We start from the raw sequence: 21208 nt of genomic DNA on the forward strand, positions 1-21208 counted from the left end.
TGATAGTTGTTTTTCCCTTTGACATCTGGTGGGAGGGTGTTTCACAGGGCGGGTGCCACCACCGAGAAGGCCCTCTGCCTGGTTCCCTGTAACTTGGCTTCTCGCAGCGAGGGAACCGCCAGAAGGCCCTCAGCACTGGACCTCAGTGTCTGGGCAGAACGATGGGGGTGGAGACACTCCTTCAGGTATACAGGGCAGGCCATTTAGGGCTTTAAAGTCAACACCAACACTCTGAATTGTGCTCGGAAACGTACTGGGAGCCAGTGTAGGTCTTTCAAGACCAATGTTATATGGTCTCGGTGGCCGCTCCCAGTCACCAGTCTAGGTGCCGCATTCTGGATTAGTTGTAGTTTCTGGATCACCTTCAAAGGTAGCCCCACATACAGCGCATTGCAGTAGTCCAAGCAGGAGATAACTAGAGCACCCACCACTCTGGTGAGACAGTCTGTGGGCAGGTAGGGTCTCAGCCTGCATACCTGATGGAGCTCATAAACAGCTGCCCTGGACACAGAATTGACCTGCACCTCCATGGAAGGATGTGAGTCCAAAATGACTCCCAGGCTGCGCACCAGGTCCTTCAGGACCAGGGAGTCCTCCACACCTGCCCACCTCCTGTCCCCCCAAAACAGTACTTCTGTCTTGTCAGGATTCAACCTCAATCTGTTAGCCGCCATCCATAGTCTCAGGCACCTCGGCCAGAATGCCTAACTCTGAAGAAAGATCCCCTTGTCCTTTCCTAGGATGAGCCAAGGAGGATGTGGAAGGCGAACAGAGGCAGCGGTTAGGTGGGTGAACGGGGAGAGGACAATGATGAACGGAAGTGGCAGTGATTCAAACAGTACATCCTCTTTCACCTGCCCTGTGAAACAAGCACACTTAAACTTCTCTGTGTGTCACGGATTCTGCTAATGCATGAAAGAATTGGAAGACAAACCGAATCTGCCCTGCAGTTGCAGAAGGTCTTGCATTCGAATTAGGAACCGATTTTAAAACATAGCCCACTTAAGCTTCAGGCTGAAAAGTGCTTTCAGGTCCTCTTTCCATGCAAGCAGCCATTTTCTACCTTCCTCCCCCCATTGCAATTTCAAAGCAAAGGAATGGACCATCAGAAGCTGACTTTGGAGCTAAACACACGCTATCAGGAGAATGGCAGAGAGCATGTATTGCTGAGCTGTACTACTCCAGACCGCAAGCAGAGTAACATCATGCTTGAATGCCCTTTCACATTTAAAACAAACAAAGCCACCACCTAGAGCACACCAAGTTGGCATGTCAGGGAGAACATTTTCCCTGGCACGCCAGTCATCTTTGGGCACAGAGCTTTTCAGTAGGGTGGATGAGCCAAACACTAATTCCTTGCCTCGACCTGCAGACTGAATGGTACACTCCAAGAATCACTGTGACATGATTCTCTTGGCTGTCTTTTTCATCCCTCTGTCAATCAAAAAAACGCATTACTGTGGACTTGCAATTCACACCTGTCCAACTTGCTATTTCAGCTTCAGGCTGTTGATATTAAACATGCAGAAGGTGGAGAGCTTGAAAGCTCTTTTGGCACCAGGTTTTCCCTGAAGCGGAAAGAGTTTTTAAGGCATTGTTTCTCAAACTGGAATCAAGCTCTCACCATCCCTAGCTAGCAGAACCAGTGGTCAGGGATGATGGGAGTTGTAGTCCAACAAGAGCTGGGGACCCAAGTTTGAGAAATCTCTCTGCCTTGCTTACCAGGCTCTGGCAAGATCTTGCAGGAACTTAGGCAGTCCTTCAAAATCTTGTGAGAGCCTCCCAGAGCCCCGTAAGGCAGGTGGAGTTAAGACTTGTTCAGTACATTGGCTCCGAAAGGTAAGATCGTTCAAGTGGGGGCGGTTTCAAGGGGATGGATTGACTATACGCATTTTTGCATACACTCGCCATCCCTGGAATGTAACCCCGGCACAATATGCAAGTCCATCAAAGCTTGTATCATTTCCCCCATTCCAATTCTGAGCCTTATACTGTGTTAGATAGTGACCCCATGGAGAATTTCTGTTACCTGACACCTGGGGTCTTGGTGTGCAGCTGGACTATGATTTCCCACCCAGAGAGATAGAATACAAACGATTTACCTTCAAAAGGGAAAAAACCCTAGGGTGCCTTTAAAAAGCATCTCTGGACCAGGGCCTATAAATATATACGTTTCAAGGGAAAACAACACGCTTCTTATGAAAGTGGATGCACAGCTTGATAGTTCATGCCAGCCAAAAGCAGGTGGGTTGGCAAGAAATCACATGCAATGCTTCCTTCCTCCTTATCAACTTCATTGGACTGGTCTTGTTGTGCGGATGCCTGGCTATTGTCTTCCAAAGCAACTACTCTATTCCAACTTAAAAATGGAAAGCATAATCTGGTGATCAACAAAAGAGGTTTAAAGACTCTCTCAAGGCAAATCTTTAAAAAATGTAGTATAAACACCAACAACTGGGAAAACACTGGCCTGCGAGTGCTCCAGTTGGAGAGCAGAAGAAGAAGAAGAAGAAGAGTTTGGATTTGATATCCCGCCTTTCACTCCCCTTCAGGAGTCTCAAAGCGGCTAACATTCTCCTTTCCCTTCCTCCCCCACAACAAACACTCTGTGAGGTGAGTGGGGCTGAGAGACTTCAAAGAAGTGTGACTAACCCAAGGTCACCCAGCAGCTGCATGTGGAGGAGCGGAGACACGAACCCAGTTCACCAGATTACGAGACTACCGCTCTTAACCACTACACCACAATGGCTTTCACCACAGCCTTTATCAAAGGTGTCATGGGTTTTGAAGACGCTCGAACTCAGGACGAAAGGGAGAAACGTGCTAAGAGGAAGGCACGCTTGGCAAATCCACACCATGATCAACTCCCACCTGGAAATCAATGTCCCCACTGTGGAAGGACGTGTGGATCCAGAATTGGCCTCCATGGTCACTTACAGACTCATTGTTAAAGCCGTGTTTATGGAAGACAATCTTACTAGGCTACGAGTGATTGAAGAAGAGGAAGGGGAGGAGAGGGAGACATGCAATGCTTCCTTCCTCCTTACGGGGTGGGGGGGTGGGCACCCGCTGACACAATGGCTAGGAACAACTTGCCTAGAAGAGTAGCTGTGCTTAGCCTAATGTGGTGACAATGACAAAGGAGTCCTTTAACAATCTGATGGAAGCATAAGCATTTGTAGTCAAGGGTCTACTACTTTAACAGCTACATCTAATGCACTTGTCACAAAAAACTCACACCATAAAAATGTGTCCTCATTTAAGACAAGGGTGGGGGAACCTGTGGCCTTAAAGACAAAGCCTGTTACCATATCTCCTTGCTGTTACGAGATACTAGATTTGGCAGGGCCAAAATGATGTGTGACGGACCCTGCCATAAACACAACTGTTGCTTTTTCAGCAGGGCCTAAGGGTAGGCAGAAGAGAAACCTGGTGTGAAAAAGGCAGCAACCTCCATTCCTAGTAACAGATGTTTTGTGGCTGTCTTCTCCCCCTCCTCTCCCTCGGGGCAGTTGCAGAAATCTTCCCTGCTATTTTCAGTCAATGTGCTAGATTATTAAATCGCATACAAGCTGTGGGTAACTTTCTGATGCACACGAACGCTCATGGGGGGGCCTAGCACCTTGTGCGAAATCAAATGTTGCAAATAGAGGTCAAGAAAAATGACCTTAAAAACAACCACAGGTTTTCGCTGAAAAACAAATTTAAAGGGAAAATTTTCCTCTTGCTCAAGTGAAATGATACTAATGAGACGGTGTGTATTTATAGACGGATTCCTTCCTTTGGCTTTGAGTCCCTCGCTGCCTTCTGAAAACCCATCCTGCGGCTTCTGAAACCGCAGCAGTTAGTCAGAGCAGGAGGTGAACTATTCTGTTCTTCACCTATTTTTCCCCCCTAATAAGAAATTCTAACTGTTGGACATATTGGCCCACAGCCCACCTCCTGTCAGCATAAAAGAGATCTGAAAACATAAGGTGTATCACGTTTAACTCGTGCTTTTAAGAAAAATGCACAAACACAGCCTGGAAGCAAAGAAAATAGAATACTGAGAAAATTTCCCCTTGCTCTTCTGAAATTGTAATTCCCAAAGCTGCTCAGAAGGTGGAATCATGAGGGCCCTAGTTGATGAGGCTTAACTGTTGACTTTCTAATCTCCTGTATTCCAAGGCCTTGAGTTTCAGCTCATAAAACGTAAAGCCTGCAGTTAAAGCAGAATAAAAAAGTCCCAAACTGGGTTCACCCCAGCTCCAAAATGTAAGTTTGACTCTCAAAAGGGAGGGATCTGAAAGCGAAAAGGCAGTGTGCCATGGCGTACAGTCATGACAGTGCTTCTAGCTGATATTAAGGTCTCTAAGGCTCTGCATAAAGGTAAAGGATAAAGGGACCCCTGACTATTAGATTCAATCGCAGACAAATCTGGGGTTGCAGCCCTCATCTCGCTTTATTGGCCGAGGGAGCCGGTGTACAGCTTCCAGGTCATGTGGCCAGCATGACTAAGCCACTTCTGGCGAACCAGAGCAGTGCACGGAAACGCCGTTTACCTTCCCGCCGGAGCAGTACCTATTTATCTACTTGCACTTTGTGCTTTTGAACTGCTAGGTTGGCAGGAGCAGGGACTGAGCAACGGGAGCTCACCCCGTTGTGGGGATTCGAACCACCAACCTTCTGATCGGCAAGCTCTAGGCTCTGTGGTTTAACCCACAGCGCCACCCGCGTCGTGGTAAGACTCTGCATACTTCTTGGCGAAGCAAGCCAATGCAAACACGTTTCCCTTACATAATTGCTCAGAGTACATAGATACCTTGGTGGGGAATTGGCGTTGTAAGGGTTGCACATGCGTAACACTGCCCATACAATACCACGTTCAAAGGACATTCTTTAGCTCTTTAACATGCAATAACCCTGTCAAAATTCAGACTTTCTCGTGCCTAAAATGGGGCTTTGCATGGACAGTGCAAACCACAGAGAAACACATGCTTTGTTTCACAAACAAGGAAGTACAGTAATAAGCAGGAAAGAGCTAGGCAGCCGAGAAACATCAGAAATGTACCTGTGTTCCGAAAAAAGAAAAAACATACAGTGGGAAACAATGGGGTCATTTTCATGGATTGAAACTCTCTCCCTGTACAGAAACTCTCTCCCTTTAAAAAAACAAAACAAAAACTGCCCAGGATTCAGACTTACCAACTCCGTGTGCACTTTCAGATGGGCCTGGAGTTTGTATTTATCTGGGGTGGAATAATCACAGTCTTCTGTGGGACATTTCAGCAAAATGTTACTGTGCTTCTGGATGACGTGTCGTTTAAGGCAGTTTTTGGTGATGGATGAGTAGCTGCACTGAGAGCAGTAGTAGAGGTGCTCTCGCGTGTGAGTGCGGACGTGCATGTCGTAATGCACCTGGTACCAAAACAACTTGCCTGGGAAGAACAATTCAAAGCATGAAAGAGAGTAAATTAGATGCATTCAAGAGTGTTCCATTCAAGCCTTGCGTAATGAACAAAATGCTAGATGAAGTTAGGAGAAGCAGAGGCTCAAATCCCGACTCCATCTCGAGTAGCAGTGATGGTTTTTAGAACAGAGAGGGGCGGGAATCATAATTGGGGCAGGCTTCTGTGTTTTGTGATGAGGCCGATGGTTCAAATGCGAATGGCTGCAAAATCCTGAGGCTTTGAAACAGGGTGCGCCATGAAGTTAATTCGTGAATCTAATGGCTGAAGAAGTGTGCCCATGTCACGGGAAAAAGTATGCACCATCATTTTTGCCTCTACTTAGCTCGGATCAAGTAAAATAGTAGTTTATGCTTATGATAAACGACTTAGAAGCTAGTTAGGAACTTGAGCCCACGATGAAATCAGAACCCAGACGTAGTGCAACTTTCTGTTGCTAAACTGATGGCCGTCAACTTGTGATGGCTTTAAAAGAGCATTGGACAAAATTCATGGGTGATAAGTCTTTTGATGGCAGCTAGCCAAGATGGCTATGTTCTAGCTCCACTGTTGGAGGAAATATGCTTCTGAGTACCAGCTACTGGCAACTGCAAGTTCTTGTGCTCAGGTCCTGTTTGAAGGATTTACAGAGGCATCTCGTTGGCCACTGTGAGAACAGGATGCTGGACCAGATGGGCCTTTGGCCTGATCCGGAAGGGCTCTGTATTCGATTATCAGCCAGGCATGTCCTTTTGTACTGCCCCTGGTATCAGGCAATTTGACCTAAGTTTATTAATCAGTTGGTTGCTTGTAGGGACTGGAATTCAGACGAAAACAAGGTAGCCTTCCTTATGTTTACCCAGGATGGGGATGGGCTAGAGATAGTAGCCAGGTTTTTGCAACATGCAATAAGAATTTGTGAATGCTGTACAACACTAAATTAAGTGTTAGATGCAGGGCTTGGTGTTTTTTTTAATGAGTGTTGTTGTTTTTTGTATTGAACGCTACTGGAATCTTGTACATATGCCAATAAAGGTTTGAGAATCTGTATTAAATTACATAAAGACACTGTGTTAAGCTGTGTCTCTTATAGTTTACTCCACAGGTAGAGAATTTCTCTTTTCATACATATTGGCATTTGTTGTTGTTGTTGTTTAGTCGTTTAGTCGTGTCCGACTCTTCGTGACCCCATGGACCAGAGAACGCCAGGCACTCCTGTCCTCCACTTCCCCCCGCAGCATACTGGCATAGCCCCTTCCTACTTGCCAATGTCACTTGTCCAGGGATTGTGAGTGAAACATCAAGCTGGGATGTAGCCTATGCATGGCCACCAAGCTCTAGCCCAGGGGTCAGCAACCTAAGGTCCATGGGCTGGAAGCAGCCTGCAGAGGTTGTTTGACAGGCCCACAAGCCGCTGCCGAACTGCGCTGCCCACTCGTGTGCTGTGCTAAACTGGTGCAGCGCGGGGACTCACTTCCGCGGCACTGGAAATCACGTCTGCACACGTGCAGACGCCAAAAATTACAGGCGCGCACGCTCATCTCCGTGAGACCGATCCAGCACAGGCAAGATAAACCTTGCCGACCCCTGCTCTAGCCAAATAAAAGACCCGGTAACATCAGACACATGTCTTGTACAACCAAATAAATCATTTGAATAGCAACAGGCCAAAGCAGGGCATGTGATAAGACCTGAATCCTATAATAAAGATAATAAAGGAGTAGGGAAGCTTTTTCAGTGCATTCCCTCTTTCCTCCCCTTGCTTCCAGGATCTAGCCTCCATCTCCTTGACTTGGTAGGGGCCTGAATCTAACACAAGCAGGGGGAAAGTGATTGATACAGCTGGACTTCCTGCATTGGACCTGCGTAAACAATACTCTTTCATGCCCACAATTTCACCTTTTAATAAAAATGCTAAAATTCCCTTTGATCCAGTTAATGTAGGCAGAACGCTGCCCATGACACACATTTAATTGTTATTTCCTAAAAGAGAGCAACCTCAACGGGGCACAGTTAACATGCGATCCTTTGCCAATTGCATCCCTGATGAAAAATCCTTCCGAAAGGTATTTCACTAATTGAATTGCTCTTAATGGATGCGGCCCCTATGAAAAGCAATTTTCAGAAAGCATTTGAATCAGGAGACTTTATTAGCAGAACTGGCGACCCTAGAGTACTGCCTAGGGAAGCGCACAAGAGGAGACTGAAATTTGCTGCAGTGGCTGTGGGAGGGGATGTTGAAACAGGGTCTGGCTGCCTCAGGAACGAAGGCAAGAGCGAGTGTGCAAAAGCTGCACAGTGGGCTCGTCACAAGATGTGTTAGAGTTGAGGGCAAACTGCAGCCTGCAGCTGCAGGAATTGGGAAAGGGGGTGGAAGAGGCCTTCTGCTAGATAAGATGGAGTATGTAGATATGTGGGACGTGGGTGGCGCTGTGGGTTAAACCACAGAGCCTAGGATTTGCTGATCAGAAGGTCGGCGGTTCGAATCCCCACGATGGGGTGAGCTCCCGTTGCTCGGTCCCTGCTCCTGCCAACCTAGCAGTTCGAAAGCACGTCAAAGTGCAAGTAGATAAACAGGTACTGCTCTGGCGGGAGGGTAAACAGTGTTTCCATGCGCCGCTCTGGTTCGCCAGAAGCAGCTTAGTCATGCTGGCCACATGATCCGGAAGCTGTACAACAGCTTCCTCGGCCAATAAAGCAAGATGAGCGCTGCAACCCCAGAGTCGGCCACAACTGGACCTAATCTACCTTTATGTAGATATGTACGAACAGGCAAACAATGACAGGAAGGACAGGGTGGGAGGGATAATAAAGCTGATCCAGCTTAGTGGAAGAACACGTGCTGAGAATGTGTGAAGTCTCAACATAGTAAGGTCAGGTCAAAGACTCATCTAGTCCAGCACTTTGTTCTCATAGAACCTTACCAGATGTCCATGGGAATCCTACACGGAGGATCTGAGCATAACACACTCTTGAGGCTTACTATGGTCCAGGAACGTGAACCTGACCCCACAAGACTACAGGAAGGGGATTATTTGGCTTGCCTTGCTTATGTTCTTATTTTCATTGTGTACTTTGTGGTTCTATTTGGTTGTTTTCCTGCTGTGGACTGTCCTGAGATCTTCAGATGAAGAGCTGTATATAAATTTAATACAGTGGTACCTCGGGTTAAGAACTTAATTCGTTCTGGAGGTCCATTCTTAACCTGAAACTGTTCTTAACCTGAAGCACCACTTTAGCCAGTGGGGCCTCCTGCTGCCGCCGCGCCACCACCACACGAGGTACTATTTCTGGGTTAGCGGAGTCTGTAACCTGAAGCACCTGTAACCTGAAGCATCTGTAACCCGAGGTACCACTGTACACAATAAGACTTGCTGAGGGCTCAACTTCCTTAGCAGCTTCCTAAACTGTTCGCCACAAGAAGACACCCAAGGTGTCAAATCAAAATGCACAGGTATCAGGGCGAGGGAAGTTCTTTGCCTGATAAGTTACTGCTAGTTAAGACATAAGTTGGAAAGGCCACTAAACTGGCACAGGGCAAATAAATACGAGAGAGGTCCTGAGATCCACTGCTCCTCTGTTGTGCTCAGTGAATCCCCCCCAAACTCAGATAGTTTTACTGGCTCTTAATCTTGCTCTGCCCCTTTCCACCATGACTGGTCCTTGCCCATTCCACTGCATATATCTCTTTCTGTAAAATGATTGTCCGTGCTGCAATCTCCTTTCAGGTGTGCAGTTTATAGCCCTGCCTCATCCTTCCTGCTCTGACCTGTTCCAGCTCCTCTTTTCTAGCTTGTCAAACCTCTTTTTAGCTTCACTGCTCTCACTAGTTCTGCTGCCTGCCTCTTTCCCTGCTATTACACCTGGCACATAGCCCCTCTTGCTGGAAGAGAACAGTCTGCCTCACTGCACCTCCAGAGTGCACACAACTATTGATCTATTAACACAGAAGCAAACTTGGTTTTTGTTTTGTTTTTCTCAGCAGGAAGTAAAAAAAACAACAACCCCACCAAAGCTTTCCACAAAATTACGTAAGCCAGGAAGTACATAAGCCTGGATTCCCTTGTATATTTTATTCCCCCACCCCCCAGACTCTGCATACTCCTCACCACAGTATTCGCACTCCCAGTCTCCGTAGACTTTCCTGATCTTCTCGCACAAGGCAGTGTTCATCTGCCGTTTTTGCAAACTATCCAAAATCTGCATAAAGGCCGCAGCTCCGGTCCGATTCTCTGAAGGCAATGTGCAAGAATCTGAATTCTCGCTGGTGGCGGTGTTGGATTCTGGGTGGGACATTGGCGTGGGGGAGTCTGCCTTTTCAGCAGCTGACTTGTCAGCTTCCTGAGCGCCTAGACAGAGGGTTTGGCCCTTTTCTTCAGGGACAGGAGCACACTGCAAAACCTGCTCGTTCTGGTTTATACTGGGGCTCCCATCTCCAGAAATCTGCATTACTTCGTCTTTCAAATTTAATGAACGGTCAGGAGACAAATCCTTTCCAGGGAGGGTCTTCGCTTCATCCAAAGCCGAAGGAGCACTTTTCTGTAGAAGGTCATCCGAAGCGCTAATTGGGCGCGCATCTGGCGAGGCTAATTCTGCCGCAGGCTGGCACTGTGAATCTGTTCCGCTTGCAACTGGAGAGCTATCAGATTCTACAGGAGGAGCAGGGAAAGTTTCCAAACTGCCACCAGGGTCCTCATCCTGGCTTCCCTCCGCCGCATTCGACTCGCCCGACTTCTTCGGTATACACAGCGCCTTCGAGTTTAATAGCGAGAGCTCAGCCGCGGTCTGCGACAACTCCTCCCCAAGGGCTTCTTGCTGAATGTCCCCTCCTGGTTCCAGGAGGCAAAAGCTCTGGTTGATGGAGCTGTTAAAAACGGAAGCCTCCTGCAAGTCCCGATGCGCTTCCTTGATGTGCGAGCGGAGCCTGATGGAGCTGACGAACTTCTTCGAACACTCGCTGCAGACGTAGACGAACGGGTGCTTTCGGACGTGAAGCTCGAGCGCTTGGTACTTGGTGGCTCCGTGGCCGCACAGCTCGCAGGCGAAGGGCCTCTCGTCCCCGTGGACCACCATGTGCCTGTCACGGTCCAGCTCGTTCTTGAACTTGCGCTCGCAGATGTGGCAGTCGTACAGCAGCTGCCTCTTCCCTTCGCGGGTCATCAGCCGGAGCTCGTCAAAGACGTCCTTCACTTTCTTGTCTTGCAAGTCGTGCGCTTCCTTGATATGCTTGATCAGGTTCTTGACGTCCGAGTACTTCTTCTTGCAGAAGCGGCAGTGCTGCTTGATCTTCTTGTGGACCCTCTCCACGTGCACCTTGAGGTGGCCTTTGCTCAGGCAGGTGAACGGGCAGTAGTCGCAGCCAAACTTCTCCCCAGTGTGCTTCCGCAGGTGGACGTTCAGGTTGGCCTTGATGGCGCTGGCGTAGCTGCAGAACGAGCACTTGTAAGGCTTCTCGTTGGTGTGGATCCTCAGGTGGGCCTGGAGGGAGTGCTTGAACTTGAACACCTTGTTGCAGTATTCGCAGGTGAAGATCTTCAGCTGGGTTGCGCTCAACCTAAAGAGAAATGGGATTGAGACACAAATCGCTTACGCCGCTAAGGCAGGCATGCAAACGTCGGCCAACTTTCAAGACCAGGTTGGTTGGGGCTGAGTGGATGACTGCTTTTCCCATCTCTGCCCTTCCATGCTTCCTGTTGGTCAGAAAAGGGCGGAGACAACTTTTCTCCCAGTTTTACTTGATCCCCCACCCTGGTACTTTCCCAAATCCAAGGAATAAGTTGGTAGAAATGCCTTTTGCTGCTGTTCAGTAACTAGCTAGCCAACAGCCACTTTCAGGTTGAGCTCAACGTTTATTTCTTTTCTAACTTGGGGGTATTAAACTCTTGACAACCCTAGAATCTGTATCTTAAAATTGCATGCTCAGTTCTGGACAGCCCCGTGTCACCAGTGGAGAGGAGGGGGCACATTTCTCAACAAATCTCTCTGCCAGATTAGATTGTGGGAATTTATTGTATTTTATTAATCAATTTTTATTCAATGTTTTCAGCATGAAATGCAAGAAAAACCAAACTAATCTAAGGAAGAGAGATAAGAAAAAATACCAGAAAGAGGAGAAAAAAGGGGGGAAAGAGCAAAAATATAATAAATATCAAGCACTCTATCGTAATTATATCTTAGAATATGGGGATTTAGAAGGTCCTGACATGGAAGAGATACTCATAGACCAGAAGTGGGGAACATCCAGCTCTAATTTGACTCGCCAGATCCCCCCATTTGGCCAATGAGGCTGTTCTGACCAAGCCATGCCCACCTGTCTTGTCAAGTGTGAGGCAGGTAAAGACACAGCTGGAATGACAAGAGGTCTGCCGATCAGTGGCACCTGCAAAGTCTCATGCACAGAACCAGCAGCTGGCTGTCAGGACCTGCACAGCGCTGTCCCCTTGCCTGCACAGGTCGATTTCAAAGTGTGTGGGCAAAAATGGTTCGTGTGATGTAGTGGCCCAGCCCAACTGGCAGACTTGGGTCTGTGGGTGTAGGGAAGGTAGGGATCTGGTCTACCAGATGGATCTAGGTTCTCATAACTGACATAGACAACACAGAAACCTGAGGAAGGGGCTGCACTTGGGGATGTTTTTGCCCCCTTGATTGGCTCCCCATTCTGATTGGCCAGAAGTTCCGTATGAACCTTCCTGGGTCAGGTGGATCTGGCCCAAGCAGCCTGCAACTAACTTGCACCCTGTACTCCCCCTCTGGCCTCATGCTCCCTCCCTCCCTCCCATTTCTTCCTTGTTCCCTGCCTGTTGGGCTACATCACCAGATACTGTCCTCATACAATCTTAAGTCATGCTAATCACCTGAAAAACTATGCCTCGTGGACCCCGTGACCAATACGAGGCAAGCAGCAAATTCCACTGGATGCATTTATTAAAAAAGCATACTTACACTGTGTAATGAAATCGACAATATTTATGTGTTAATTAAATTTCTATACCCTCCAGGATCATCTTTCTGGAAGCCTGGCTTCAGCTGGTTGGTTCCCTTCGGTCGCTTTAAGGTTATGCAGTGTTTCTGCAAGGAGTGAAACAGAACTTGCTTTGAAAATGGAAATTACCTGCTTGATTTCATCGGTTGCTCGTAAGGGGTTTGCTGAATGGCATATTCCTGGTAGCCCCTTCGCTGAGAGGAGTCTGGCGGTGCTGTCTCTGGGTTTGCTGGCTGTTCTGTTTCAGGAGCAGCAGCAGCCTCGACTGGAACTATTATTGTAGCTCCTACAAACAAAATAAACACACACAATTCAGTTTAAAAAAAAAGATTACCTGCACACTGAGATTTTAAGTGTGTGTGCGTCCGCTCGCGTGTGCGCATTCACAATAGAATAAGGCAGGCTTCCCCAGTTTAGTGCCCTCCAGATGTTCTGGGTCACAACTCCAGATATTTGGGCCTCAACTCCTAACCGCCCCAGTCAGTATGACTGATGGTCAGGGTTGATGGGAGTTGTAGTCCAGCAACACCCAGAGGGCACTGGGTTAGGGAAGACTAGGATAAATACTAAGAACATACACCAAACAGAAATACTGCCTGTTAAATATTATGTATAATCACCTGGTCTATGTTCAAAAGCAGGAAAATATTAGCAATGAATTATTGTGCTCATATTTGTCCTTAAAACTGCTGCAGCAGCTGGGAAAAGCAAAATGCTTCTTTATTCCTTTCTTCCTCCTGCCAAGGTTTAGCCTCAGATAAGAGCAGAGTCCCTAACCCTGCATTTCCCTACTCTTGTGATGTCTGCAGCGTGGGTTTTATGGCTCCCTCTGTATAAATGCAGCATTTGGGCATCATGACCAGTACAGTCCCAGCTTGGTGCATAATAGTTGTACAGTATTTCCAGGGGTGCTGTGGATCCATCAGTAATTTTTACACTGTTTTTCATGCTTTCTACTTGTGAGTTTTTTCTGCTTCGCTCCATGACTGAGCACACGTTGGATGTTGCAGCCACTCTGCTGGAGTAGCAGCAAACTATCCCTGGTCCAGCATAATAGGAATACTGGATTGCTCAGTTTGTGCGTCTGACCGCTTCCGACTAGAAAACTGCAATCAGTCAGATCTGATGAAAAGAATTTGGCCCAAGTCTCATGCCAAAAAGGTGAAGAATGCCTCTCAGCCTGATACTGAGTGTCACTGAAAAACGAGTGGATTGAGCAGCTAATATAAAAGTTATGCAAGCATTTCAGGACACCCTTCTCAATACCCCAGAAAAGAGAGACTACTAATGCTCTGTCTTTCCTCCCACTGTTCTTCCAGGAGGATCGAAAGCTTACATGGCATCTTCTATCAGGATTTTATTACAGAACATCTGAAGAAGAAAGGGGCAATTGTGAAGTGTATTCAGCTCAGATGAAAGGTTGACACCGAGTGTTAAGGCATAACAAAATCCCTGCAGCTTAAATAATGTGAACCTGCATTTCAGATGATCTAGTGTAGTCAAAGCAGGCAGGGGAAATGCATGAGTTTATCTTATATATGCCAGCTGCAAACCTTATGAAATAAATCTCTCTTTTTCTGTCTGGTGAAACTCTAGGGAAATTTTGCGTTATTTAAGTAAAGTCTTTATGGGTTTGTGGAAAGAAAAAAGTTACAGTGCCCTAAACATCTCCATAGATCAGACGTTTTCCACCTGTTTTGGGTCCACAGCTCCCTTGACCAACTACATTCTTTCTGCGGCACCCCTGTGGGGCTCAGGAGCCCAGTTATGTCACCCCTTGCCTGCAGGGTCAGCAGTCCCTCACCCAATTTAAACACCCTCCTTTGTGGAGGGTTCCCTCAGCCTCCTCTCTTCTTCCCTCTGCTTGGGAGTTCTCTGGGCAGCCGCTGCTGCCGCCCCTGGTCTCTGAGCTGTCTGTCCCCCCACCTCAAAGAGAGGTGCCTCCTCACACTGCCCCACAGGGGCCTGGGAAGCACCCTCTGGACAGCCCCAGAGACACCATCCGCCTGGGGAGCTTGTAGCCAGGGCTGCTGCAACAAATAGCTGTCCAATAATAATAATAATTTATTATTTATACCCCGTCCATCTGGTTGAGTCTCCCCAGCCACTCTGGGAGGCTCCCAATCGAGTGTTAAAACAATACAGCATTGAAAACTAAAAACTTCCCTAAACAGGGCTGCCTTCAGATGTCTTTTAAAGATAAGATAGCTGCTTATTTCCTTCACATCTGGTGGGAGGGCGTTCCACAGGGCGGGCACCACTACCAAGAAGGCCCTCTGCTCGGTTCCTTGTAATTTGGCTTCTCGCAGCGAGGGAACTGCCAGAAGGCCCTCGGTGCTGGACCTCAGTGTCCGGGCAGAACGATGGGGGTGGAGATGCTCCTTCAGGTATATAGGACCAGGGCCATTTAGGGCTTTAAAGGTCAGCACCAACACTTTGAATTGTGCTCGGAAACGTACTGGGAGCCAGTGCAGATCTCTCAGGACAGATCTCTTTGGGAGGCAGAGGTGCAAGAGGGCATCAGAGGAAGGGAGGGAAGGAAAGAGGGACAGAGGTCAGTGTTGCCCACGGCACCCCTGACCATCATTCAAGGCATCCCAGGGTGCTACAGCACACTGGTTGAAAACCACTGCTATAGATGCATCGGCGAAATCAATGTGGGTGAGAGAGAAAGAGAGAGGCAATGATCTGTGCATGACAAAACCTGCAAAAATCTCTAGCTTCACTGTTCTGGAACATCTAACATCAGAACAACAGCTTGAAATCCACCGCTGTACAAAACAAGGGGAGGGAAGAACTTGTTTATCTACATCTCAAAAGCCTAATGGTGTCTTGTGTTGCTGGAGAAAAGAGCAGGTGATGTCTGGCCTTTCTCCCTGCCCCCTTCTACTTCCCAAAAGACTTTTGGTCAAAGTTTAAGACTGTACTTGATTCAGGATTGAAATGAGATGTCAGCTTGTAAAATCTTTGCAGACTGCTGAGTTCTGGGGCTACGCATGGTTAACAAAAAATGTGTGTGCACTTTTGCAAGTAGACACATTGTGAAAAACTCACACACAGCTTTGGAGCTCCTTAGAGAAATGGCAGCATGCAATAATAGTAAAAAGGTAAAGGTAAAGGTACCCCTGCCCGTACGGGCCAGTCTTGACAGACTCTGGGGTTGTGCGCCCATCTCACTTAAGAGGCCAGGGGCCAGCGCTGTCCGGAGACACTTCCGGGTCACGTGGTCAGCGTGACATCGCTGCTCTGGCGAGCCAGAGTCGCACACGGAAATGCCGTTTACCTTCCCGCTGGTAAGCGGTCCCTATTTATCTACTTGCACCTGGAGGTGCTTTCGAACTGCTAGGTTGGCAGGCGCTGGGACCGAGCAGCGGGAGCGCACCCCGCCGCAGGGATTCGAACCGCCGACCTTTCGATCGGCAAGCCCTAGGCGCTGAGGCTTTAACCCACAGCGCCACCTGCGTCCCGTAATAATAGTACATATCATTAAACAAAAAAAGAAAGAAACTGTAAATATTTATGTAAGCTAATACCTTAAGACAAGGGGCCAAAGGAAATGGTCAAATTTGCACCACTGTTTAGGAAACATATAAAGTATCAACAGGAAACTTGATAGAAATCAATAATTTTAAACCAGGTTTTTCCCCCTTGCTGATTGAAATCATGATGTGAATCACCTACTCTGCCATGTCTTCAATATTTGTCCCCCTCTGTAATCTTGATCACCAAAAGAAAAATAAAATGAAATGAAATTAGAGATTCTCAAGATTCTGCAGCAATGCAGATGCCTACAATTTAAGAGCTACATTTTTTGGGGGGGGGGGTTGAATCTTTATGATGAGATAAAGGGAATGATGAGGTCTGCTTCAGATTGCAAATGTTTGGAGCTGTTCATTATATTTTAATGGCTTCCTGAAGTAAAAGTTTCTAGGAGTGAACAGTTAGCAGTTACCTGGAATTGCTTCGTGGGCTGTCAGAACTACACTTATAATAGGATTCTTAGCTCCCGAGAGCTGGTCTGCGTCCTTCGCTGAAAGGCTCTTCTCGGTTCTCTGAAGCCGTTGCCTCTTTGGCGTTCTTTCTCGCTCATCTTCCCTCCTGTCAAGGTCAACGTCAGAATCATTACCTAAAGAGCAAACATCGGAAAGAAGGTAAAAGGAGGAACACGTGGATTCTCATCTTGCGCAGCAAAGTTTCACCCTCAGCAGCTTCCCTGGGTGCTCCACTCTGTTCTTGTAAAAGAAACCAGCCTGCAAAATGTTTGCTACTATCCCTCGTGCACTTTGACATGGGGGTAAGGGGAGATCTAAAATGCAAAAATCAGGAAGCAGGAGGGGAACAATTTTGCGACCTCATAAAGTTTTGCAGTCGAAGCCTGAGATCCAGGAGAGTGGGGGGCCTACAGTGCAAGAACTGAATGGGCACAGTGAGGTTGCTTGCAAAGGTGGGAAATGGCATTTGAAATGGGGTTAACACACGTAACACTATGCGGAGGAAATAGAACTTCACTACCGTTGGAGAGTGTGAACGATACCGTGAGCAAAGATGAGGGTACTGGGTACAGTTTATGATGGCCAGATGATAGGGTTGCCATAATAAAAATGATGAAGAATTGATGCTTTTGAATTATGGTACTGGAGGAGACTCTTGAGAGTCCCATGGACTGCAAGAAGATCAAACCTATCCATTCTGAAGGAAATCAGCCCTGAGTGCTCACTGGAAGGACAGATCCTGAAGTTGAGGCTCCAATACTTTGGCCACCTCATGAGAAGAGAAGACTCCCTGGAAAAGACCCTGATGTTGGGAAAGATGGAGGGCACAAGTAGAAGGGGACAACAGAGGATGAGATGGTTGGATAGTGTTCTCGAAGCTACAAACATGAGTCTGACCAAACTGCGGGAGGCAGTGGAAGACAGGAGTGCCTGGCGTGCTCTGGTCCATGGGGTTACAAAGAGTCGGACACGACTAAACAACTAAACAACAGCAACAACAAAAAAGACGGTTTTGGCCAAAGTTCTTGAGCAACCCTACCAGATGACAGCTGCAGGAGAAGGAGCCCCACAAAAGCCCTGTTAGTGGGTGCATTGCCCAGCTCCTCACAATCTGGACTTTTTGCTTTCTCCTCCTCTGCCTTCCATCTATATTTACAAGCTGTTTGGGGGTGAACGGCAAGCCCATTCAACTTAGAATGACTAAAACAAATGTGGGGGTTTTTTTTTGAGAATTTCCCCCCTCCCCATCGCAACAGCCTGATTGAGATGAATAGTCTTTACTCTGGCTCTGCATTCCTAAGAAACATTAAGCAATCAGTTTGAACAGCTGGCACTTTGATTTGGCAAACTAATAAACTGACCTCCTGTATCCAGATCTATGCGATTTAAATCCCAGTGTGGCATGCACAAGTAATTTAATGCTATGCTGCATCTGAATTTAGACTCCCATTTACGGGATGTTCACGTCTCTACTGTTGAGGAAGGCAGCTGTCAATGACATATGAATCAGTATGTTCAACAGCATTTCGAGCTAGACTGTTCAAGCCATCAATATTTTCTGTTCAGCGTCCCTAATTGGTTCCTCCGCCGTGTGTCGTGCATTCGTAATTGGAGGAGGCTCCCTGGTGAATCTGCAATACATGTTTTGGTCCTTTAATTGGCACACTTTGAGCTTGCTCTTCATTGGAGCGTTTGGGGTTTCGTTTTGTTTAAAATCTCTACTACCACTCCCCTGCAGGACAGTTGCCATTTTCGATATATATATATATATATATGGAGAGGGAACAATTATTTTTGTAACATTTGAACCAGGTGTGCAATGATGACCGAAGTGGCTTGGTGTTACGTGGGCCATTTGATCTAATTCCTGGCCAAGTGGGCATAATAAACTGGGCACCCAGGACACCGCTGTTGGTTTTAAGCTTCACCCTGGTCAGACAACCAACCATTTTTCAGGTCCTGGAACCAGATAAATATGGGTTGCCTTAGATAGGCATCTACAAGGGAGTTCTCTTTTGCCTCCTGAGCTGGAGAGTACCCTGTTCTGTTGGAATCTGAAGCCTTCTCAGGGAAACTGGCAATGAAAACGAGAGCCTCTTCTGGGTCAGGTCAGGGTAGGGTGAGGCATGGAAAGCCAGAGTTCTTGACGGTTCCCAGTGGGCCTTTCTAGCTGAGTTTGGGAAGATACTGTCTCACCAAAGGCTTAGACGCATCTGAAGCCTTAAAAAGGTTGGTAGCCAGAATGTTAACAACATAATACAATCAAACCAACATCTCACAGCTTGAAAAATGCCCCATGGGCATTGTCCAAAAGATCCAGTGCATGGATAACCAATGGGTTGGCCTCCAGATGTTGATGGACTACAACTCCCATCAGCCAGCATGGCCAGCAGTCAGAGATGATGGGGGTTGTAGTCCAACATCTGGAGGCCAACCCATTGGCTATCCCAAGCTAAGCCGTATTTTATGTCAGTATCAAAAAGCAGGCATTGGGCAGTGGCAAGAATTAATTTCCTGCATGACATGGACTGGTTTATTTTTCTCATCACCTGCAGACAGAATAGTTGTTTTCTTCTACAAAAGCAAAAACCAATTTCAGCTGGAAAAACCATGAGTAGTCTATGTAAGAAACTGTTATCAAGTTCACATTTTATGGTTTTAATGAGCTTGTGGGGTCAAGGACAGCGAGTTTCAGTAATGTACATAAAGATCACATTTAAAAGCATTTACTAATCCCAATTATGCTAGAATAGTATAATAGTCCTGCTGAAAATAACATGTGGAGGAAACAAGGGACACATGTCACAAATGAGGCAACCAGACGGCTTCCTTAAGCAATAAAACAAAGCGGGAAACAAAGAATGTTACCCCCCAAAGCTCCTTTCAAGTCCTGCCAGCTTTATTTAGATCCCACAGCATCAGATACTACCCAATGCTACCTATAAATTAATCTCTGGGGAAAGCAACATAGGCAACCAACTTTAGTGGAAAATTTCCATATATACTCGAAATTATCTTGCAAGTACTAAGTCAACGTGGGTGCTTAACTCAAAATGAAAACAGCCCACAAATGTAAGAAGTTACCTATATAAATGGTGTGACGTGCCTACTTTGAACCAAAATTCACCAGGTGCATTTTGCACGTGGCTATTGGCCTCTTGCAACAAACTGAAGATGCCTGGGTGCCAGGATGGTGCCTGGCCTGGAGGCGCATGCCTGAGGATCCTCAGATCTTGACAGTTTTCACACACTAATACCCCATCCTGTAGAATTCTATCAGTTATATTTTTATCTGCACAATCCGAATGAATTTCAGGGACCAAAAATTTGAAGAATACAACTTTCGAGCTGTCTGGCCCCCAAATGGCAACAGTAACCCTGGTTTAAGGAGCAATTTGGCGCCTAGCTTCTATATCTGAGCTTCTAACTCTGCTTTGAACCAAGGAGTATGCCCTGCCTAAGTGCTTCAAAGTCATCCATCCAGACTTCCGGTGGAGCGCGAGCCCGTCACAAGCGAGGGATTTTTTCGCTAGAGGAATCCCAGCTATTTCGGTCGAAATGGGGGGTTATTGGGCGAAATTGTTGGAATTCTGCCTCGTTCAGAGGTATGTGCCAGTCTCCAGGCACCGGCTGAATTCCTTTTGACCTCCCTCCCGCGACTCCCGGCAGGAAAAACAGATGAGGTCCGTATCGGCGATTCTTCTCAGACTGTGAGAAAAACACACCACTGCTTCTCCCTCTCCCTGCATATCCCCAGGGAGGGGAATCAGACAGACAGAAGTGTATTTACATGTCTTTATTTCTGTCTTTAGCAGCCATACAGATAAAGATGTCTGCACTCTTTGAACAACAGAGAGAAACACGAACTGACTCCACCCATGTACATCCTGTACAGGTCATATGACACACACTGAGCTCACATCCGGTGCTCAATACGGAGAATGGACTGCCCCTTTATTGCCATGGTAACAGTCACAAACATCCTGTCTGGCTTTCCAGCCTCCAGCAGCTGGCTTAGCTGCTTCTTCTTGCTTCTGCATTGCTTCTTTATGGTAACAGAAATAACCCCCCCATAAAGCCTCTGGAGGGTGTTCAGAGGGTCAGGTTCCCGGCAGTGCCTAGAGCTAACCTACCGGCCATCAGGTAACCCCAAAAAGGGGTGAAGAGCACGGAGGGAGGATTAGCAGGCTATCGGGAAGCAAAGCCCCGACCTTGCAAGGAACAGCGCTCCGCTCTCAAATTTAAGAAATTCGGACTCAACAAAACTATAATTTGGAAGAAATAACACTGAGGAAGGCTCCGCAACTAAAAAGGATTAATACAGAGTTCAGCTGTCATCTGGAATCAGCGCAGACGCAGCATTGTAAGCAGAGCTGGAAATTGAAAGTGAGTTGCCGCTAGTGGCTATTGTTTCCGTTTCTCTCTAAACCTTTAGAACTAAAGTTTAAAAGTATAAAAGAGACTTTGGAAGAGGCTACAAGGATACAGGAAGATTATTACAGTAAAAGGGGGATCAGAAAGTTACTATAGTGGCAAATAGACGTCTTTGGTGTAGCAGAGGATATATAAGGCTTGAAGTGTTTCCCCACTTTCACTTTTAAAGACAAAGAGCCGCGATGGAAGGAGAGCTTTCGACTCCATTGTTAAAAGTTAAAAGGCTGCTGTAGCAGAGGAAGAATTAAAGCTTCTTTTCATCTTTTGGTCAATATAGACTCTTAAGAAGAAAAAATTAAAAATTGTATAATTTGGAACTGAGGTGGTTTTCCCCTTATTTTTATTTTTTTTCCTTTGGAGACTGACACTTATAT

The 21208-nt window shown here is 46.9% G+C and overlaps 1 protein-coding gene across 1 annotated transcript in view; it reads right to left on the bottom strand.

Moving 5' to 3' along the window:
- The window catches only part of ZFAT (zinc finger and AT-hook domain containing), a 92805-nt gene that overhangs the window by 51079 nt on the left and 20518 nt on the right, over window positions 1-21208 (bottom strand). Inside the window, exons 4-7 of the mRNA XM_079984164.1 lie at window positions 16361-16534; window positions 12538-12694; window positions 9536-10980; window positions 5185-5417 (exon numbers count right to left, since the gene is read on the bottom strand). Coding sequence (XP_079840290.1) covers window positions 5185-5417; window positions 9536-10980; window positions 12538-12694; window positions 16361-16534 — 2009 coding nt within the window. The remainder of the gene's footprint in view (window positions 1-5184; window positions 5418-9535; window positions 10981-12537; window positions 12695-16360; window positions 16535-21208) is intronic.

This window comes from Podarcis cretensis, assembly GCF_951804945.1.
Source record: "Podarcis cretensis genome assembly, chromosome: 7".
Classification (NCBI taxonomy): Eukaryota; Metazoa; Chordata; class Lepidosauria; order Squamata; family Lacertidae; genus Podarcis; species Podarcis cretensis.